This window comes from Dermacentor andersoni, chromosome 6 (assembly GCF_023375885.2).
Source record: "Dermacentor andersoni chromosome 6, qqDerAnde1_hic_scaffold, whole genome shotgun sequence".
Classification (NCBI taxonomy): Eukaryota; Metazoa; Arthropoda; class Arachnida; order Ixodida; family Ixodidae; genus Dermacentor; species Dermacentor andersoni.
The window spans coordinates 90,736,534-90,758,564 of record NC_092819.1 but is presented as its reverse complement, the minus strand read 5'-3'; the positions used below and the strand labels follow the sequence as shown (position 1 = coordinate 90,758,564).

Genomic DNA, 22,031 nt, shown 5'->3' with positions numbered 1-22,031 from the left:
CGCTAATAATCTGACGAAATACACCATGTGTACGTCACATGCTTTGTATGAAGTGCCCCCAGGTTGTGCACGCCTTTATACATAAACCGACCAGTACATCGACAACAAGGCAAGGCAGCACAATAATGACGTACGGAAAGGACACGGCAGCCACTTGGCTGAACAATGCAGAAAGTGTGCATGTACACCTGTGTTTGCCAAAAACTGTTCAAGCAAAGAAATATACCACGGGGAGCCATATAGAGTAACTCTACGACCACTCGGTTTGCACAGGGGTGGTGGTTGTTGTAAAACTTTATTTGGCTCTATTTACAGAGGTGTTGCAGAGTGGTGGTGCGGAGAAAGGTGGCCACGCCCTCTTTCCTGGCTACGCTCTACAAAGCCATCGGGGACTCGTGGTTTCAGAACTTATGCTTGCAGTGATGGAGTCAAAAGCGTGAAAGGGTCACTGGAGTCGAGATCTTTCTCACCCAGGCAGCGTTTTATGTACGTGTGCGATTTATTATCACGTTTTGCCGCATCTTAACTGAAGCCTTGCACGTTGTTTCACGCACGTATGTTTATTTGAATAGGAGCAGCAAAGCACACGGCATCTGACCCTTTTCCTGTTTGCCGCGCGCAAGTAAACCGTATGATATTCATACCGCGGTGTTTCTAAGACTTCGACAGACTGTGTTTTGAAAGTCTTGCTCTCTGGCTCTTTTAGGGCACAGAAGCGCCACGTAGGAGCTTCGGTACTGCCTGTTCATGACAGCGTACACGACGGGATTTATGCAGCAGGACATCCAGGAGAGAATGGAAGCCGTCACGTGTATCCACGGAGTTCTGAAACAGAGATGCGGAATTATGCAATCTAAGGCCATTTAAGATAAGTGCTCATCAAGTTTGTCATTGCTTCAAATTCACGAGTTAATTACATCCTCTTGAACGTAGATACACATGCTTCCCAAATATTTGCGCCGCAAGAAATTGCCGCCGCCAAGTTTGCGGATATGCAGTGGCACATACTGTTGGGACCGGGGGTCCGAAGATTTGTGGTATCCATTCAGCTTCGAGGATTAAGGGAACACGGGGTTGAGCCCGAAAACCAAAAGGCTTTAAACACACGTTTATGTTACATTTTTACAAGAGTTTTGCAAGAAGTACAGAACAATAAGTTCGTGAAGTTCCAACAGCCCCCTCTCCAAGCGTCCGTCTCTCTTTTTATCGTTTGCGTTCTCATTGTTCAGTCGCCTTCCCCCAATCCGGCATCAGGAGACGGATGACATCAGGTCCCGCCAATCCGGAGGTTTGTTGCCCTTTCCCTCCGAAAGGGAGCTTTGTCCAAAACACACGCACATCACTGGGCACGAACAAGGGAGTGGGAGGGATAGCATACTGACCCCGTCTCCGGTGTGGACGCGCCACCTTGGGCGGTTGACAGGTGAAGGACTGTCGGCTCGCTAGGTGCCCAAACCTCTCCTGGCTGTGTCCAACTATTGGCCATTAATCATCGTAGTTGGAGATAGTTCTGACGTTTTCATCGGCCAGTTCACCAAGGTCGCGACCTCTGTGAGCTAAAGGTTTTGCGGTGTAAACGGTCGATCGCAACAATACCTACTGACCCAAGTTGGCGTCTAATAGGTTCATTGAAGAGCGACAGATACTTATGTCACATACAAAGTGGCACCAGCGGAACGTACCCAAGTTGACCTCAAAGAGGTTTATAGAAAGCAGCGCATAACCTGCTGCACATACTATAAGCGGAACAGCCCGCTTCTTTAGAATTCTCTATTTTCGGGATCGGCACGGTAGAGCGACGTGGACGCCACACGCGCCTCGATGTGCATCTCTCGAAATCCGCAGTTGCCTAGGGACGATAGTGTGCAATGTGTGCATATATAGCGTACTGGGGGGGGGGGGGCAATTCGAACAAATTCGGACATTACTCGAGCACCTTCGCGCTATTACAAGTTTCGCTGTTTTTTTTTTTCGACGTAAATCATTCGCTACGTGCGCTGAAATTAAGATTCTCCTTTCAGTTGACAAATAGAAGCGATTTCTGTGTACGGGTCATTTATTCAAGATATATTCATAGCTTCGATGTCAGCGTGTAGTTTTGTAGAACGCCAGCGCTTCCGTCAGCACTGGGCGCTTCGCGAAAACGGTTAGACACGAGGCAAGATAACTGGTCTGACGATGCCGAGAATTCTATTCGCATTAATGGGATTCATGGCACAACCTGACACATCACGATCCAACCACGTTGGCGCTGGTTAACATCTTCAGGGCTAACCTTGTGTACATACAGAAATCCCTGGTCGCTGCAGTATACATATAGCTTAGTTTGTAGAGCACCGCACGCGTAATGTGGAAGGTGTGGCTTCAGCTGCCGGCTACGGCAACTTTTCGTTGCGTCCACTTTCAGTTCCCGGTAAGTTATAATTTTTACATTTCAAGTAAGCATTATTTCTCCTGTGCTCTCTCTGTCTTCATTGTCTGTTTCTTCATTTGGCTCTGAAGCGACCTGGTTCCATAAATAAATACACTGCAATACAATCCACGCGCATTGCACACAAGCATTTGTCCACGTGCATTTGTTGTTGCACGTCGCTTTCACGACCGATGGCAAAATGCGACACTTTTACAGCGAAGCTCTTGATAGCTAGAGTTCCAAGCTTTTTTTCCCTGCGTGTGCAAGAACAGTGGGCCGATCCCCGACATAGTGCAATACCGGGCCGACCCGCGGCGGAGGAGAAGCAGGCTTCAAGCAACCAGCGAACTTGCAAAAATAAGTTTAATATCTTCAGTCTAAATAGAACCCGTATCAGATATTAAGCTGCTAAGAAGAGAGACTTCGCTTCATGCTTCGCTTTGACCCGTGTCGACCATGTCTACGTTCGCACCGTCCTCTCTTTGTCGGCGTTCCAAGCGCTTGCGTATCTCCTTTCCGTCCGCTCTCCCGTGGTTGCGTGGTAGCGGTCCCATCGAAATGTCACGCGTGTCTAGTTTTCTCCGGCTCCTCGGGGCGGCGGTACCATCGTGTACGCGAACGTATATAAAGATCACGTTAAATGAGTTCGTACTTTTGTTCAAAATTCTGTGTCATCTCAGTGTCGTGTGCTAAACAGCTTCGCTGGACATCCACCTTCACAGAGTGAAATGGCTCATGAATTATTATTTTTTATTCAAAGATGTAGACGCAGGAAAAGTTGCCGGTACTTTCTTAAAAAGCAATTATACGGGACTCTTCGCGTATCAGCCGCGAGGTGTAATTGTGGGAGCCGTTTAAGAGCTAAATCCAGTTGCGCATAACGCAATATATGGCTGTGCAAGGAAATAGCAAAATCCGGTTGCAGAACCAGAGAGAGCAAAATGTAATGATACGCGCAGAACCTATAGTAACTTAAGCGACGCTTTGAGGTATGTTTGATATCATGACGAAATGCTGCATGCCATGTTTGATGTGTTCGTACATGCGGCATGGGAAAAAAAGCAGCGCGAGAACGAGTAGAAAAGGGAGTTCTTTTTCGCGCTGCTTTTTTCCAATTCAGCCACCAATACGCACAAACGTTCCCAACATTCTGTGATTTTCAGTGCATGTGCTGTGTTCGGTGAGCACAAGGTGTTCAAACGATGTCACGACATCTGCTTTATAAGGCGTATTTTGCGTTTGCACACACAATCGGCACTGCTGGTGTGCCACATAGTGTTCTGTGTAGTGAGTACACGTCTTGGCTGTAGTGTCTACAGGAACATGCCCCGCTACAGAACTGTAAGGAGACGTCTCAGGATGCACCGTGATTTTATAAATCCAATCATGCACGCTTGGCATTCATGAAACGCAAACAACGAGTTTCTTTTAATGTATAAGGATACTGAAAAAAACGAGAGTTCAATAAATATTTTAACGACCCTGATTAAGCCAGAAACCTTAAAATATCACGAGCAATTGCACTAATGATAACCTTTCCGCAACGCAAAACTGGGAAACGTAGTTAAGAGCAGCCACGGGATACTTTCGAACAGGATCTTTTTAAAATTTAGGAACAATGCAAGAATCTTTTTTTTTTTGCAAAAGCTCTACTTGATCCACATGCATCTGTCTCAGCACACAAATCTGCCGTAATGCGTCCCCCTAGTTCGCTAAATTTCATCTCGGTCTAATGTGCAATTAAGCCAGAGTAGCGGGCTAGATCTTGCGCAGCTCATAAAACACATACATAACGCTCTGGACAACTTGTACACATAATTTATTGGAAAGTACACAAACAACGCACACATCTTCAACTTTGCCTACACATTACTTATAACCTACCGAGTATTTTCATCAAATGTGCCCCATGTACGTTGTTTAGTTCACCGAGAACAGTAGAGAAACCAACTACGAACCTGCGAATAAATGACGGTTCAGCAATTAATTGCAGCACTCCTATTTAAGCCAGTAACTTAAATGTTTCGTCCCGCATTACACTTGCAGTTCTTTTAGTACTCTGGGAAACGTTGCGCATAATGGCAGTATGACACTTCGGAACGCTTGAATAAGTAACTTTCTACAAAGGCTGTAAGTGACCTTCGCATATTAAACATTCATCATTCGTCACTCTCAACATGCAAATATAAACACTGCGCCTCACATAGTTCACCGAGGAGACCGCGAAGAAAGTACTACTTACCTCGTATAACGCATAAAAATTGGAAGAAGCCGGTATTCAGTTCTATTTTCAACGCCACATAAAAGCTAGACATTTCAAACTTTCGATACACGTCACCCATAGTAGCCCTTACCTCCCTTAAATACGAAATCTCTGCCGTTTTTGGCCCTCTCAGGGAAGCGGGGAAACCATTTAAACGTTTCATATAATGGCTCTTAACGGGCCGAAGACAAGGGTATAACAATTTTCATTTAACTCATAATTCACACACACGCTTCAATATTGGCCTGCATATCACCCCCTAACAGTCCCCACATATATATATTTTTTTAATATAAACTTCGTGGCTCTTCGCTTTTGAGCTTTTCTGGTTGCATTAACAGTTTCGCTGTAAAATTTGTCGCTTGGCCCTCAGCTAGCTTTTGGTACCTTAAATTGTGTCATTTAGTACTGCCATTTTAAATCTTCAGCCTACGAAAAACAAAGGGAGGGGGGGGGGGGGGCGTAACGTCGAAGTGTGGCGTACGTGTTGTCTTGTTGGAGAGTGCACATAAAATAGGAAATTGCGCTGGAACCGCCAAGGTGGCACTTACGTAAGCTGCTTCTCCAGCAGGTTGGCCACGAGCAAGGGCAAGAAGCAGAGAAGGAAGAGCGCAAAGATGACCGCCATCGTACGGGTGACGCGCATCTCTTCCTCCCGGTGATGCGAGTACGGGCTGCGCAACCTGGTCATGCCGCTGTAGGAGGCCAGCCTGCGCGAACTGCGCTGAATCTGCACAGCGAAACGTACCTCGCAATTTATATATTCGATGGCCCGTCTAACCTTGTTTATTTATGCGTACATTTCAATTTTGTTGGAGCTTTTCGAGAGTTACAGGAAGAACTGGCTGTGAGAATGCGCAAACATATTCCTTCAAGCCTGTAAAGTTGTTTCGGTGCACATATTCGTTGCGGAGAAATGCATTGGCGTTCCAGTTACGTGTGTGCTTCAGTGCATGAAGCGACGTTTTGTTAACAAATTAATTGGAACGCCAATGCATTTCTCCGAAATGTTCGGGAATTTATATCTCGAAACTGATCTTGAAAATTCGTTCCAAGTGGATCCGCCTTGCGAAATCCACGGCTAGAATTTGTAAATTGCACTATGGGCCATAATGTAATTAGTTAAAACCTTAATTAGTGAATTTTTAGTAATTAGTCGATTTTGCATCTCAATTTCTTAGCTCAAGTATTGTCCGCCGCTTCGAGTAGACAAGCTGATGAACTAGAATTGTGACATCTGCCACGGGCTACATTTAAAGATTTTTGAAAGTTCGCCTAAACGCCCCGTACATATGACCCGGTGACCGATGAGTGATCTTGTATTAGCATAACCCAAGTCAAAGAAACGTCACTCTCGCACCCGCTGTGATTGCTCAGCGGCTATGGTGTTGGGCTTCTGAGCACTAAGTCGCGGGATCGAATCCCGGCCACGGCGGCCGCATTTCGATGAGGGCGAAATGCGAAAACACCCGTGTGCTCAGATTTATGTGCACGTTAAAGAACTGCAGGTGGTCGAAATTTACGGAGTCCTCCACTACGGCGCGCCTCATAATCAGAAAGTGGTTTAGGAACGTAAAACCCCATAATTTCATTTCGTGGCTCTGGCGTTGAATGAACAGTGTCGCGTTTTTTTTTTTTTGCCATTTCACCACAACGAATTTAACAGAAAATTTTCGCTATAGCATTAAGCTGGCAGCCCTTACACAGCAAACAGATCGACAGTAGGCCTGCGCGCTCCGACTTTCACGTCATGTAAATATAGGCCGACGCTTGTATTGTAACCGTGCTTTTTTTTTAAATTATAGTGTGCTAATTGTCCGATCCCTAAGTAAAATATATAAGCTGTCAGCCTGCGCGTGTGACGTCACGGCTCAAAGCATGCATCCTAAATAGTGCTGTCTACCGTCAGTCACAAGCCAAGACGCAGAGCAGACTCGGTCCACAAAAGCTTGCTGCGCCTTCTTTTCGCTCTTGCATTTTACGATAAATTATTTCGTTACTGTGTCATCGGCATCAAGGTGGCATGTCGCATCGGTCCAACAAACACGCCGCGGTGGTAGTCACGCCCTGAACGAGCAGAAACACCAGCATTGGCAGAGGTGGCCAAGAACACATCTAGATCCCAGAACAAGCAGCAGAGTCATTTTGAGGCCATTGAAAGAGAACTAGCATAGGGATTATCAGAGCTCACGAACGTCAAATGTTCTCTGCACTACAGCCTCTAAGCAACGCAAAGAATAGCAAAGACCAGAAGTAAACGTGTTTAGTTCTCGCATTAACGCAAATACTGCCTTACACCTGAGCTCCTAGCATGTCATTTACCATAGGATGTGTTGATAAAGCCCGGCGACGTACATCAATGGGACGACTTCGTGGGCAACCGAAATCGACTGCAGAACACCGCTTTACCGGACTCTGTTTCACTGAATGTACCGCTAATGGCGACGAGAGGGAGGAGGGGGACGAGGGAGTGGCGTTACCTTGTAGTAGATGCGCCCGTAAGACGCTATGATTCCCATGCAGGGTACCAGGAAGGCTAAGGCGAACAGGAATACTTTGGGCGAGTGGCCGTCTTTGCTCAGCACGGTGCACGAGAACGTCGGCCTATGAAGCCCGAAGCGGCCCCACCAGCCGAGCAGCACGGGCAGCAGCAAGCCGAAACCGAGAAGCCAGCAAGTGATGACCGCCATCACCGTGCGCCACCCGGAGAACAAGCGGTCGTGCCGGCGACGCGAGTTGACCAGCACGCCCCTGAAAGATTAAAAAAAGAGAGAAGTATCAAAAGAAACGATAAAGGCGGACTAATGAGAAATATTCAGTTTAACATTCCCAGAGCACTGTGGCGCCGTCCATAGTGCCATTTCAGGCGCTCTACGTTCGTTTAGTATTTCCCAGCTGACACTGAGTATTTTTTTTGGAATACAGGGCTACGAGCGAGCGCGTACCAAGGCAAGCGCGTTGGACGACTGGGGTGACACAGGCAGCCGAGAAACGAGATATGGACGTGGTGCGGCCGCAGAAAGTTAGCGCGGTCAGGCTTGGGGATGAATAGTGGACTCGAGAGGTCGCATGATTATTCCTGTCACTTATTTTTTTATGTTAAGTTGCCTCTTTCTAAATAAATGTCATGTCGTTATTTTGCGTTCTTGAAGTCCACGACCCAGCAGCAGTGTCACTGCAAAAGTTAAACTTGACCCGAGGACGATTAATGCCTTTAGAATTGAGCACATAGTAGACTCATCGTGAGCAAAATCTTGGTATGCCAGAAAAATATAAATGCCGAATACGGGCGACGGTGGCAGACGATACCAGACTCGCGGTATCAGCTCAGTTCCTGCACCATCTCAGATCCCTAGACACTGGAAAAAAAAACTACGTAGTTAAAATTTTTCATGTAGAAACTGTTTGCCAATTTAAGTATAAAATAAAAAAACGTTAGCCTGGCAACCTTTATAGGTTATCACTGCACGAAATGACTCGCGAAAATACCACCAAATACGCGGCGTCATTACGACTGCCTCGTCGCAGCGGTACGAGAGCGTACTCGAAAAAAAATTAGGTTCAGTTTCTCTCTAGTGAGCAACTCTTCCTTGCTAGAGATTCCCCAAGTTTTAAACGAACAGTCTACCAGTCCATACTCGTTTAGTGCATCTTTATTGAGATAGCAATTATAAGGACACTCCAGGCGCGTTTCTGCCATCGCCGTGATGTTCCGTATAAATCCCAAGGTCACGTGATAACGCCGTCGTTGTGCGACCTACGCTGTATGTGCGAGTGAAAGCGTGCGAGTGGAGCCGACAGTGGCGACTCAATCTAGCCCGCGCGAAAGGGAGGAAGGCGTGCGAGAGGCGCGTGTCTTCCGTCGCTCGCCAGGCACCCAACGTTGCGACGCACTGGGGGAGGGGAGTAGGTGGGTGGCGGCGTTTAACTCAGGCTGCAACTGCGCATGTGGCGGCTGCGCGCGGCCACATCTTGAGAGCCATCTGCGTTGGTTACATACTCTAGGTGCATCGGCGGCTAGCAGCTTTGTGCGTGCTCTGCGTTCTCGGTGCTCAGTTTGAGTTGGAGCGATAGATAGCACGAAGGTCACTTCGCTCGCTGCTGCTGCCACGTTTCCTCACGCTAGCGTTTTGACAGCGAGTCTGCTCAAGACCTTGAGCGAGTCCGCTCAAGGCCGTATCAATATGACACCCTAAACAGCTAACTTCAGATGAGAAAAACATTGCCATAATCCCCTAGATCCATCCACACTCGCGTAACCTTAATAAAAAAAATTCCCCCCGTCATAACATAAGGGTTGTCTTTTCAGTGTCCAGCAAGCTAGGAAGCCTTTGTAGTAAGACAGACCCGGAAAAAGCAGTAAAATATGAATGTGCAAAAATGCATAGTCTAAGTTCATGTATTGTAGGTCATTTGTAACTTACCGCATTCCGTTGTCTTGCGGAAAACACTATATTGGCCAGACCAGCAGATGCATAAACGAGATTTTAAGACAACACAACAACAATAGCGAAGAAGCTGTCATCTGACGGATTTCTTGCACTCCATTCTAAGAATTGCGGTTTCCACCCATTGTTTGATGACACTTTCGTTCTAGGTAGATATAGGGACGAGGTTACCCGCCTAATCACAGAGGCTCAACATATCGACGCTCATGGTGAATCGTGCGTCCGCAACATATTGATAGCGTTGTCGCCAAAGGAGTTGGATTTCCTGCGCAAGCGGCAGCAATGCTATCTTCTGGCTACGTTTCATTATTTTCATTCTTTTCGTTGTAACGTGATTGCTTCCACGTTATCTGTATCGCGATACGATGAGGTATGTAGCATGCGTTCTGAGATAGACTTCCCCACTTTGCGTTAACGCTGAGTCGACGCCAAGAACTAGACACCGTTCACCACTGTACTCGTGGCAGTGAGCCTTTTGCTTGTGGTAGTCTGCACGCGGTCGAGTACGGAAGCTCGAGGTAGCCGGTGTCGCGCGTGCTTTGGAGAAGAAACAGAGGAGTCCACGTCGGCAGAGCCAGACAGTGTTGAGAAGCGGAGCCTACGATGTCTTTCTCTGTCCTCCTCAAAAAATAGAAAAAAAAAGAAACAAAAAGAAAAGAAAGAAAGAAAGTAGCGCTGGATTGCTTCCTTGGTATAGAAAAGATACATCAGCAACTAGCGCCACAACGTGTTTTGTTATACGAAGTAAAGATAGTAGTTTTCTTATCGGGCGTATACACTTGGAAACATTTTCTTACTAAATTAGGTATGGTGTCACGCGCGCGCAGGCAAACATGAGCACATCTCACGCCATGACGGCGGACACTCGATGTCAATACGCTCGCGTGAGGAAGCGCGGCATCTGCAGCGAGCGAATTAACCATCGTGTTCCCTCTCGCTTGAACGCGAACTAAGCGGCGAGAACACAGCTCACACGAAGCTATCAGCCCTCGGCACACCTACGTTCTGTCCCAATCGCAAATCGCTTGCAGGATAGGGCCCGCGGATGTGTTCGCTCACTCACGCTGTATGTAGCTGATGATGATGATCTGTGACCGTTCCCTTAGTAACTGGCGGGTAAACTGTTACCCTGGTCTGAATAGATAAATAAAAGTAATAAAAACTAAATAGGAAAATTAAGTGCACAAACGCAGCGAGCACTGTCGCGGCACCGGGAGAGAAATTTTTTCCCTCTACCTTCCATTTATTTAATATTTTTGCCCACTTTAACGTAGGCCACGGCACCTATCCGCCGCCGCAGTAGAACGCCCCCGATGCCTTGCACGCGATGGAAGACGGCGCGCTTCCTCCCCGCCTTCATCCCTTGCGCGCGGGAGGTCGCACGCTATCACTTGCACACACACAGCATACAGCGCGTGGTGTTAGGCTGCTGAGCACAAGGTCGCGGGATCGGATCCCGGCCACGGCCGCCGCATTTCGATGGGGGCGAAATGCGAAAACACCCGTGCGCTACATTTAGGAGCACGTTAAAGAACCCCAGGTGGTCGACATTTCCGGAGTCCTCCACGTGCCTCATAATCATAAAGTTGTTTTGGCACGTAAAACCCCATAATTTAATTTTTTTCATACGGCGCGCGGCCACGGCATTATCGTACTTGTACTTTATACGAAATATCATGGCGACACCGACGACGGAAATACGGCTGGAGTGTCCACATAATTGTTCTCGCAATATGCGGATCACGTCTATACGCTTTTGCGTCGTATACAAATATCGACGCCACGAAATTAATTTGGCACTTTCGCCCGAAGGCCGAAGCACTGACTGTGATATAAAGGTCTAGCATTGTGCTTGAAATTCTCGGGTGGTATTTTAACTATACATGGGTGCAACTAACGCGGACGCAATACACACGGGTTCGCGAAAATTTCCGGCACCCTTAACTTTTAATACCACACCGTCTATAAGGCCTGCAATGACATTGCACAGGCGCCGCTACGCTGACCGTAAAGAGCCCCGCCAGTAAAATCACATCACTGTGCGGTTTGAGCGTCGATATTGTTTTGCACATTTAATGTGTAATAGAGAGATGATTTAAGATAAAGTGGACGTGCTGTAAGTTTTATGTTTCGTGACATTTGTTTGCGGGTTGCCATTCTCAAAGTTCTCAGGAATAATTTAATCAAGAACGTAAGACCTGGTATGCGCATTTTTAGTGGTAGAATAGTGTAGCACTATAACCCGCATAGACAGTATGGCATATAGCATGGCATGGCATATAATTGCCAAAGTGTCCATAAACATGTACTGCTGCAATGCGTCGTTGCCAGGATATTTTGGAGGGCCGTGCATACTGGATTTCGTGGCCTTGGAGTTAACCGCTTTATTACATCTGGTCGCTGCTCACGTGGCCGCTTCGCGCGACTTTAATTGCTGCGGGGGCCTTCTGTCTATGGCGTAACCGGTGCGAGGCAGTTGCCACGGGACGTCGTCACCGCGCTCTGTTTCCACTTATGGGGAGGCTCTACTCTGAGGTATACTGTCGCTTCTGTCGGAGGAGTTGTTCTTCCTTGGAGAAGAAGAGTTCCTTCGACAGTGGTCATGTCGTTTCCTGTCGGTGGCTGATGGACGCGTATGGCTGAATTTTCGTCCAGCCTGGTCCTTGTAGCCAGACCATCAGAAGTATTCATTTAATGCACATAGAATGCAGGTGCCCGTGATTTCTGTGTGTGTGTCCTCTCGTATACATGATCATTTTTGTATATACACATCTCGTGCACATCACTTCAAAATTGTGTAAAGTGTTCTATCACATCATCATTGTACATAACCATTGTGTACACTGTATATATTGAAAATCATTTTGTACATGTGGCATTTAGTTTATGTGTAACTGTGCCTTTCCGTTGGTATACGTGTTTATATGTTGGTGCGTGAGGACTCGGACATTACTTACGTTGAAAACGTGCTGTGTTTCGTTTCTAACATGTTATCGTCCCGGTGGAATTGTGCCGTGATGATGACTCAGTGTTCGTATCGTCTCTTGTCGAAATAAACTTTTTCTAAACACAATTGCTATAAACTGCAAAAAAATGGAGGCCATTCCACTCTGTAAAGATGGAATGGCAGCGAGAACTGACGACAGTCAAAGCTCTCAAATAAAAGCAAGGTGCTTTCGCTGCCATTCCATCTTCACAGAGTGGAATGGTTGTCATTTTTTTGCGTGTCGAGTCTGGCGTCGTTGCTCGTTCGGAGGTGCCCAGGCTCGCGGTTGTTGTTTTCGTTCAGCATCGCGGGAGCGTTCTTCGTCGGTGGTCGTTTCGCGCCGGTGCCGTTCACGTTTTCGTTGCTGTTCTCCCCAGCGCTCCTCGTCGCATGTTGTTCTTTGGGTGTACGAACTATACATGTCCGCCCCATCGATAACGCAGCTGTTTTGGCGCCGATATCTCTCCTGCTTATGTACTGAGATAATCTTGACGTCACGCTATTGCTCACGGCGAGCGTTCTAATCTGTTCCGCATTTTGACATCTGCGCCGCCGCACAAGCTGCACCCGCGGTTTGTTAGAAATCGCCAAGTCCGTTTCTGTTGCCGGACGCCGAAAAAACTACGGAAGGTTAGTCATATACAACTTACGCTGTAAAACGCTGTAAAAAAAAAAAAGAAAGGTTGTGGTACCCGATATTTACCTCGCACACAGCCAAGCAAAGCTTTGCTCGCTCTTTACACGTCGCTCATAGCACACCTTGAAAGGGTACAATGGTAAGCATTACCGCACGGAAAAGGATCTTGAAGGCGCATAGGTGGCAGCGACAGAAGCGACGAAAGCGCGCGACGGACCAACTTCTGCGGACGAGGCTCAGTGCCGCCCAACTACGCCGCACATAAGGACGAATCAGATAAGCTGCTGGCGGCGCAGTTCACTGCGTATAAGCCGCGTCATGCGGGTCCGCTCAATTCGGTCTGTCCCAAATTAACAGCGTGACAATGGCCCTGCGTGGAAACACCGCCCGCTTTTGCCGCTCTACTCTCTCTCGCTTGGTTGGTGCGAACGTGCTCTTACTCCTTCTTTTCCCATCCTCCTCCTAGTTTCCAATCTCTTTCCTTAAATAGCTTAAATAGAGCAGCACGCAGACATATGTGAGTGCCGGCAGAGTTCCCAGCTATTCATCTTTCTCAGTCGCAAGCGCAGCCCACCTGCTGACGGAGATGCCGGTCATGGAGAATATGGAGGTGGCCACGTTCCCGTAGAAGAAGAAGCCGAAAACGACGCACATGTCGTCGCCAAACATCCAGCAGCGGCGGAAGTAGCGCGTCGCCGTCAGCGGCAGGTTGACGACGCAGAAGAGCAGGTCGGCGCAGCACAGGCTCAGCACGAACGCCGTGGTCGGGCCGCGCAGTCGCCGGCTCCGGCCCAGCGACACCAGCGTGAGCAGGTTGCCCGGCACGCCCAGCAGCACGAAAAGCGCGCAGCAGGCGCCCGCGACGTATGACAAGTCGCGGGGGTACTCGAGGGCGTCGTCCACCTGGCACGACCCCACCGCCGTCGAGGTGACGTTCTCCTCCTTTGCAGAGGGGGGAGGAGTACATTTTAATGAAGAGAAAGGAGGAGAGGTCGGCCTGGAGAGCGTGTCTCTAGCCTGCTACTCCTCACTAGGGAAAGGGGAAACCTCCTTTGGAAGTTGACGACACAATGCGTGCGCCATTTGAAGGGCAACTGAAGACAAGCAGCGACTCAGTTTAAACCGAAACTATAGAGTTGGGCGAATGCCAATTATTCTTTTTTTCGAATATGAGTCGACTGCGAATAGCAAGCATCGTATATCGAATCGAATATCGAATAGTCAAATGCGGACGTTTATATTTACAGCGGGAATATTTATTTCGGTATAGTTAGCTACCACGCCTGTAGTGACCAGTGCAAAAGAGACAGCTAACTATAAGGGACAAGCGATCAGTTTTAAGCGCGAGATCACCAACTTCATTTTAAAAAAACTGCACCAATAGCCGCACAATCATTTTGGAAGCTACGTATAGTTGCTGACAAGCTTTTCAAAAAAGAATGGCTGCTTCAGTATGAATATCTTTTCAAGAACGCTTAATAAAAGGATGCCGAAAGAAAGATCTCAATTTCTGAAGAAGAAACAAAAAAAGAAAAGCTGCTGACGGACTTGTGTGCCGTAGACGCACGTAAAAAAGCTCGTTGCGAAGAAAGCCCTACATAGAAGCAGCGTAAAAGGTAAAACTTTTACGTAACTATACTCCGTTCCGTACATAGCAGTCAACGTTGTGGAAGCTGGAGAGACTTCTTGCGGAGGCTTCATTCGCACTTAGATATGGTTCGATGTTTTTTTTTTTTTACCGCAATAGTGCGCCAATGTTTTTTATATAGGCTCAGTATTGAATGAAACAAGTTTCAATCCTTAGAAACAAACACACTGTGGCATACGGCTCCTAATGCGTTGTTTCAGATAATTTTTAGTTTTGTTGTTTGTTTCAGGTTCTTTTTATTCGCAACCCCTCGCGAGGAGCCGCTCGCGCATGCTCGCGCGAGCGAAAGCTGTTGGCACGGCGGAGTTATACCTCTGCTTGACCGAACTACTTGCGTAGCTTCCACAGCGTTGACTGCTATGCATGGAACGGAGTATAGACTGCCAAGAACAAAAAATGAATATCAACAAAAGAAAAAAGAAAAAAAAAAGATCGCAGGTTGCAATCTATCGGCTTCCATCACGGAACCGAAAACAAAGCTTGCATTACCCATTTTGTTTTGACGTTGCTTCGCAAACTGTTGTCATCTCGCTTTTAGTAATTCCCTACACTTGGTTTAGCAGACGAAGAACAGCTGCCACACGTTATCACTCAGTTGTTGCGAAATATTTGGTCACTCTTTAATATTACAAAATATCGAATACAATTCCTTTTGGAATATCAATAGTTAGCGCGTAGTGTTCGATTCGTATTCGAAACGTCGAGTATTTGCCCATCCCTATAAATAAGAAAGCAATCTTTCGAAACCAGAGTGTCAACCCGAAACTTTTTTCGTTGCGGTTTTCATTTCGGTTAACCAAAAACGGTCCAGTTCTAGTTCAGCCCCGGAGCGAGAAAATAACGACCCAAACCGGTTCTAACCGGTTGAAGTTCATTTGCTTGAATGACGTATAATTACAGGAAAACAGCCCAATTAAATTTATGTTTTAATAATCTCGACGCTGCTGCTAAGCTGCACTGAAAGATTAGGCCTGTCATTTGTTCTTCAGGTTGCGCGTAGTTACAAAATAATTATGCAGATTCAACACCAATGCTGGAATGTATGTGAAGTACGGTTTTATTGAGGTGGAGGAGGGGAAAGAGCAGGATATGTTCAGGAAACTCAGAGGGTCCTGTAACCTGCTACTCTTCTCAGTAGGAAAGGGAAGAGGAGAATAATATGGGACTCAGAAGTAATAATAAAGACAGACAGTCAGCTACCCATCAAACGAGGGGAGTGGTGTAGCAAGAGAGAAAGAAGAGGCCGTGTACTCCTGTCCGTTTCCTTGATGCACTGCAGAAACAGCTGTTTGGCTTTCTCGGCAGAGACGTGGTGCTCAGGCTCTTATAGGAAGGGCACTGGTTTGGGCTAGGTGGTTACAATTCATGATCTGTGTTATTTGCCCACCACTTAGAGCGAGGACTTACAGGCGATTAGATTCATTAAAAGGTAGCTCGTTCATTAACCTGAAGTGGGAATGCAACATTCCCGGACACTTTGAACGGCCTGAAGAAAAAAGGCTCTTTTTTTCATTTTTCAGAAAGAACTGGCAATGAACTAGGTTTCACACTGTGTACTACAAATACTTGTGGCGGTGCGATTTCGTATGCTATACAAATAAAGAATATGAATAGACCAAATATATCTTAATCACTTGATTAGAAATACAAGGTTAAACGTATCTGCAGTAGTGAACGTGACATCGAAACATATTTTCTGCAAACACAGTGTAAATAATTTGAAACAGGAACACGTGGAATGAAACCATGCAAATCAAGTGCATGATTTCCGTTTCACCTGTCGGACCTCTTTATACAATAAATTTTATCCGAACTTTGCCTTGTTACTCTTGAGGGCTGGAATTTAAGGCCAATTTTCCACTTGCTCAAGAAAAGTAAATACTTTTTTTCCTTGCCAATTTTCTAAGCTCAAGGCACACATGAGAGTTTGGCATTGCTAGTCGAAGCGGGAACGTCGACAGAGGGTGGTAGAATTTCCATAGGAGAGTCAGCCACTCCAATGACAAAACAGCATGAATTTGAGGCGGCTACCCCGACTCAAAACTGACGTAGCAGCCAACAGACCTGACATTTGGGCGAGCTGGTGTAACTTCCCACAACGCAAACAGATGTGCGACTACAAAGAAAGAAGCGACGGGTTTCTGCCTTTGTAGTCCGCGTCTGTCGTACGCAGGCGGTGTCTCTCAAAATGATGTAGCAGTGTTGCGTCACATAGGGTGACGCTGAGCGGTAACTGCAATTGTAATGGCAGATCGAGGAAGTGAAAACACAAAAGTGATGTACGCAACGCGTATCTTTGTTCTGACCGACAAAGTAATTCCAGTAAGCGCACCTCTATTCTGCTCAATAAAGAAATAAATTCCTACAGAAAACTTAAACAAAAACATGTTGCCAGCTCTAAAGCACATCGACATCTTAATGGAATATATCGTTATAATCAACGAATTTACTCTATTTACTTTGTTTGATTTAGCCGTTCAGTATGCGCCAGCAGGTGAGTGCCCGTTATTGGCCAATCCTCCAGAATGGCTTGTGTGCCATTGTGGCACAAGAAGTACACAATCCTTAAATGAAGCTGTATATGTGTCGTAAATCTCTGCGGGGTTTACACCTGCCACCCCCCTTTCTTCCCTCGACGTCATTGCTTATGTCGTCGCGGCATCGCTGCGTGAACGTGTCACTCTGTGCATCCGCCTGATTTGGTGTTTGCATTTCTGGATGGCTCGAGAGCAGTGTACTGCATAAACATAATAAAAAAAATTGCTTGATATTGAAGATGGGACCTTTGTAGTGAATAAGCACTGCATGTGGTTGCGCGCTGTCCCCACACGATGAATGTAAACTCAAATTAATACGCATCGCTTTACTGCAGCTTTAAAACGCGTGCATTGGGTCTGCATTATTTTATTTTTGTGCTTTTTCTTCCTTGCTACTGTATTTTCGTGGATTGAAGAAAAAAATTCCGGCAGAAACCGTCTCAGGATGACGACTGTTGACGTTAACGCGAACAGCATTGGAACAACGCTGCGACACGCCGTATTGTCACCGCTGACATGCTTCATGTGTGAAGGCCTTCATGCTGTGTTTGTAGGATTATAGGCGGGGTGTCCCACGTGACTTGTGCCAAAATTTAAAAAAAAGTAAGCGAGTGTCACGTAGCTGGACAGAACCACGGTAACGCTGCTTGCCGTTGCTTGGAGCAAGTCGGACTATATTTTGTATTTCGCTTAATTATACATAAGAAGTCACAGTCAATTAATTAACTTCTCAGATATTATAGTCACAGCAATATTGTCAATGAGAAAATCGTAGGCTGTCATGAAGAATTTCCTATCCGCTTTTCTGTTGCTCTACAAACGTCCTATAAGTGACAGTTGTTTTCCTAGCCTGAAAGAAGGACTGCGAGAAATAAAGGGCCGCGTGACTAGCCGCGTGACAGTTCTTGATTTATTAGAGTTGATTAAAGCGGTACAGGATAAATCTTAAATACTGTTTTTTTGCCACTGAAGAGTGACAGGTGCCCATTGACTCAATTAAGCAGGCGTGAAAGAGGTTCTTTGGAAGAGTCGCACATGCCCAGTGTCACATACGCTGCGACCTAAGTTGGCCCATGGTTGGTTACGAACTCGGTCCCCGCATCACAGCAGTCCCGATAACCTACCCATTAGATCAGGGGTTGCCAAACTTTCTAGCCGAGGGTAACCCCACCTGCCTTCCCAGAGTGCCGCCGAAACACCTCCCCCCCCCCCCCTCCTTATTTCTTTGTACCATCGATGTGCATATCCACGGCCACACAGTGATTGTTGCGACGAATCAATTGAACCGCTTAGAAATGCGAACAAAAGAAGCTCACAAATTATTGGATCATTCAAAAAGGACAGTGATTGTGTGGCTCAGTGGCACTTACGCCCGAGGTTGCTTGTCGCGCAGTCGTCGTACTTGCATATGCAGACTGCACGAAGAGATATTTTTTCGTAAAATGAAGCTAAAGTGAAAATAACCCCACACGCCCTCGTAACCGTCTTGATGGCTACCAGGTTGTACATGAGCACGTTTAAGAGATTTCGCCAGAAATCGAGGCGACGGCGACAGAAAGACAACGTCCAAACTTGAATGCAATTTCAGCGAAACAAGAATAAAGAAATCGACGCGCCGTCAGCTCCCACATTTAAGGTTCAGCTCATTATCTTTGATCCCGAACGCCATCGTGATAGACCTGGGCACTTACAATTGTACAATGGCGTCGCAATTTTCTTTTTTTTCTTGCGCTGCTCTGCGCTCCGCAAGGCAGCGCGCGGCGGCAACAGGGTTACCGCTGTTACCGTGTGCCATAAACGGAGTGCTGGCGCAAAGAGATGTGTGGGACGCACCAAAGTTTACTTAGTTATTTTGTTTTTGCGCATAAATATTGCAAGTTATTCGCGTTTTGCAATGGTCGTCGATACATGTACCCATTACAATGGTAAGCCTAAAAGTCCGTGCCTCCCGGCCCCATGGGAGCGCAATGCGCGCTGTGCGAGTCGAGGTGGTTGTTCCGCGATATTGTTTCTTGGACAAAGCAGAAATGGACGCAGTTAAGAATTAAAACAGCCTGTACATATGAAAATTGCTCCGTGAAGACATTAGCGTTCATTGACCGCAGAAGCGCCCTGCATACTCTTACAATACGCCGACAGTCATTATTGTTACACGCTGCTAGATTCGAAAGTTGCTGTCAGCTTGCAGAACGCACAAATCCATTCTCGTTCAGACCATCCTGTGAGCAAGAATGAAACACGTCCAGGATGAACACTGCGGCCCCGCGATTCGCACAGCGTTATGTTTTGAACGCCCAGCTGCCACGATGGTGTTTCTCACGAAGGCTACATACCGAAGAGTAGATGTGGTGGTTTCAATTGCTAAATTTAAACTCTAATGCAGAACTTCGGCGGAACCCATCTCACGATGACTATCGAGGGTAACGCGCACAAAAGTATGTCGATTGTCGAGAAGAAACTAGAAAGGCAGCTGATTAAAGCAGCGAATCGTTAAAGGGTCGGCGCGTTTAGCCTTCTCTATAGACTCTCGAACGTCTAGCTGTCATATACCGCGATCGCCGTCACATTCCAGCGGAGGCTCATCTTCCACTGGAATGTGGATACGACTGGATACTCGACGCGACCTTCGTCACAGACCGTTCGGGACGTTATAGTCAATCTACCGGTTGATCAGTAAATCATTCATTTGTCACTCAATCAAGGAGAAACGCACGTGTGGTCTTACCATTGCCGCAGGCCTCTTGGAAGAGCCGCTACGGTGGCGCGTTTTTTACAGCTCAGCAGTCCCGCCGTGTTGGCGTAGTACATGACGAACCAACGGACGGCTCCAAAGGCGAGTGGCGTTGATTGCAGCGTTGACGGCCGCTTTCGTAAACACTGTAGCAATGCCCTCGGCGACACATACGTCCCTAGTGAATCACGCGTATGGATTTTTTTGCAGATGGCCACAATGCATATACACCGATTCACCACCATCTACCTGCGACATGCGATGCTTACTGCGACATTTCCGGCACTGTCGATATGAACTGCAATATAGTGTAAAACTGGGCGAGTTGGTTGGTCTTCATGGTAAACGCAGCGGAAAAATAGCGGCAACACAGCGCTTGTCCTGTGTGTTTCGTTGTCTTGTGCTGCCGTTATCTTCGCGCTGTTTTTACCGTGTTGATATGAGCTTTAAAGGAAGTATGCTTTCGAAAACGAGAAGCAATAGCGGAGTTATCGGCCTTTGATGCAATCATTGCTCATCGTCCCTCAAAACAAAACCGAGAGGGTGAGCGAGAGACATCAAATTTCAGCAATTCCATCGGGTCTGAACACATTTGCTGTCAGCATTTATGCCCAGTGAAGACCACCACCACCTTCTGCTTGCTTGCCTCTTTTTCCTCATTTAATTACGCTCATCCACTCAGCCACCGTTGTTGCAGTGTTGTTAATCCTACGGATACGCAAGTCCTTAGCAGGCGCTTGCATGGGCAAAGTCTGCAAGCGCAGTGGTATTTATTTTTAGCAAGGGGTAAGCATAACTTTTACACAGAAGTAGCACAATACAAACAAGGCGCAAATTGAAGGAGTCAGAGGTACACTAGAACACCACATAACATATTAAAATGCTATAATATTACCTCGATATCACACCAATTTCAACAATATGGATGTAGTCGAGGAGTATAAGACCTGACTGTTTTTAGTTCATTCCAGTCGTTTAAAATTCGGGAAACGGGAAAAAAAATATTAATAGAGTTGTTTGCTGGACGAAAAATAATTATGCCGAGGTCATGTCTTTGTGTGGTGGCGTAACCAGATAAAAATTTTTATTTTCTTGTAATGTATGTTTTGTACTTCTCTTTGACCAGTTGATAGAGAAATTTTATTCGGGACATGTGATTTCTGAGTTTAAGGTGGCAGTTTAGATCTGTGAACGAGATGTGTTATTGATGCGCGTCCGAAACGTTTATAAGTAAATCGAATGACTTTTTGATGTCAGTTCCTTCAAGCTTTCAACGTTCGCATTATTTTATGGGTCACATATGGCTGATTCGTAGTCTACCATTGGTAAGGTAACATATGGCTGCTGCTGCTGCCACTGCTTCTTCTTCTTCTCCTTCTCTGTGTTTTCACGGCTTAGTTCCCGTTTATGCGAGAGGCAGCGCGAAGGTCAATTCGCTCGCTGCTACTGCCGTGCTTCCTCGCTGCACTTTACCCCAACCTTTCTTTCCCATCAATAGGAATCTCCTTCTCTCTCTCTCACTCCAGCGTTTTGACAGTGAGTTCCCGCGGTAATCGAGTGAGATAATATTCATGTTGCTTGTGCGCGCGTGACATGCTTGTTAATTTAGTTAGTATGCCTATGTTCACAAGTTTATACGGCCAATAAAACTACTACCCTTATTTGGTATAGCTGTCCACTAATTTGCTATCACAATGGATGCTTCGCCTTCCGGCTGAAACTGCGACTTTTTTTTTTTAATCACAGGTATGCCTAAGGAATATGCCAGCAAAAACGAGAGAAGTGTTTCCCTTCAATGCCTACAGCGCTAATAGTGTCAACATTTCCTCCAATTTCAATGTCCTTACTATTGGCTGTAAATTAAACAAAGAAGGCACCTGACCGCAGTCTCGCTGTTTCTTCTCCAGCTACAACGCGGATAGATACACCCTGCGCTTACTTTCCCATTAATATCACCAGCAAAGTAAAGACGAAATTGTTCATTGCGAACGCTTTACGGGCTCTACGGCAGTGCTGAGATAGGAACACTGAAAAGGTTTTCGTAGTTGACTAGCGAAGAACGTATATTACATTTGTAGTAAAGCGTTAAAAAAACTTGGTTACATCCGCCGGACGTTGTCTGCTGCTCCGAGGGACACTAAATTAGTAGCATACAAAACACTGATTCGCCCAATTTTAGAATATCCTTCCTCCGTATGGAACCCATATAAACAATGTGAAATTAATTCTATTGAGTCGGTCCAAAGGGAGGCTATTCGTTTTGTTTACCGTCGCTTCGACCGAGACTTTTCACCGTCAGCTGCTCTTGCGTAATTAAACCTCCAGTTTTTTTTCTAGACGGCGGCACATAGAATCTCTGAAGATTTTC

The 22,031-nt window shown here is 46.5% G+C and overlaps 1 protein-coding gene and 1 non-coding gene across 2 annotated transcripts; both read right to left on the bottom strand.

The window, feature by feature from the left end:
* Window positions 1-292: 292 nt before the first annotated feature.
* On the bottom strand, window positions 293-16,329 carry LOC126523007 (protein trapped in endoderm-1-like). The gene is made up of 5 exons (XM_072288951.1): window positions 16,315-16,329; window positions 13,322-13,767; window positions 7,157-7,436; window positions 5,228-5,406; window positions 293-825 (listed from the first exon to the last, which is right to left on the bottom strand). The coding sequence occupies exons 1-5, from the start codon at window positions 16,327-16,329 to the stop codon at window positions 639-641; spliced, it is 1,107 nt and encodes a 368-aa protein (XP_072145052.1). The 3' UTR covers window positions 293-638.
* Window positions 2,680-2,873, bottom strand: LOC140219154 (U2 spliceosomal RNA). Its single transcript, XR_011895367.1, has one exon. It is a non-coding gene; the product is annotated as a U2 spliceosomal RNA (small nuclear RNA).
* Window positions 16,330-22,031: the final 5,702 nt, after the last annotated feature.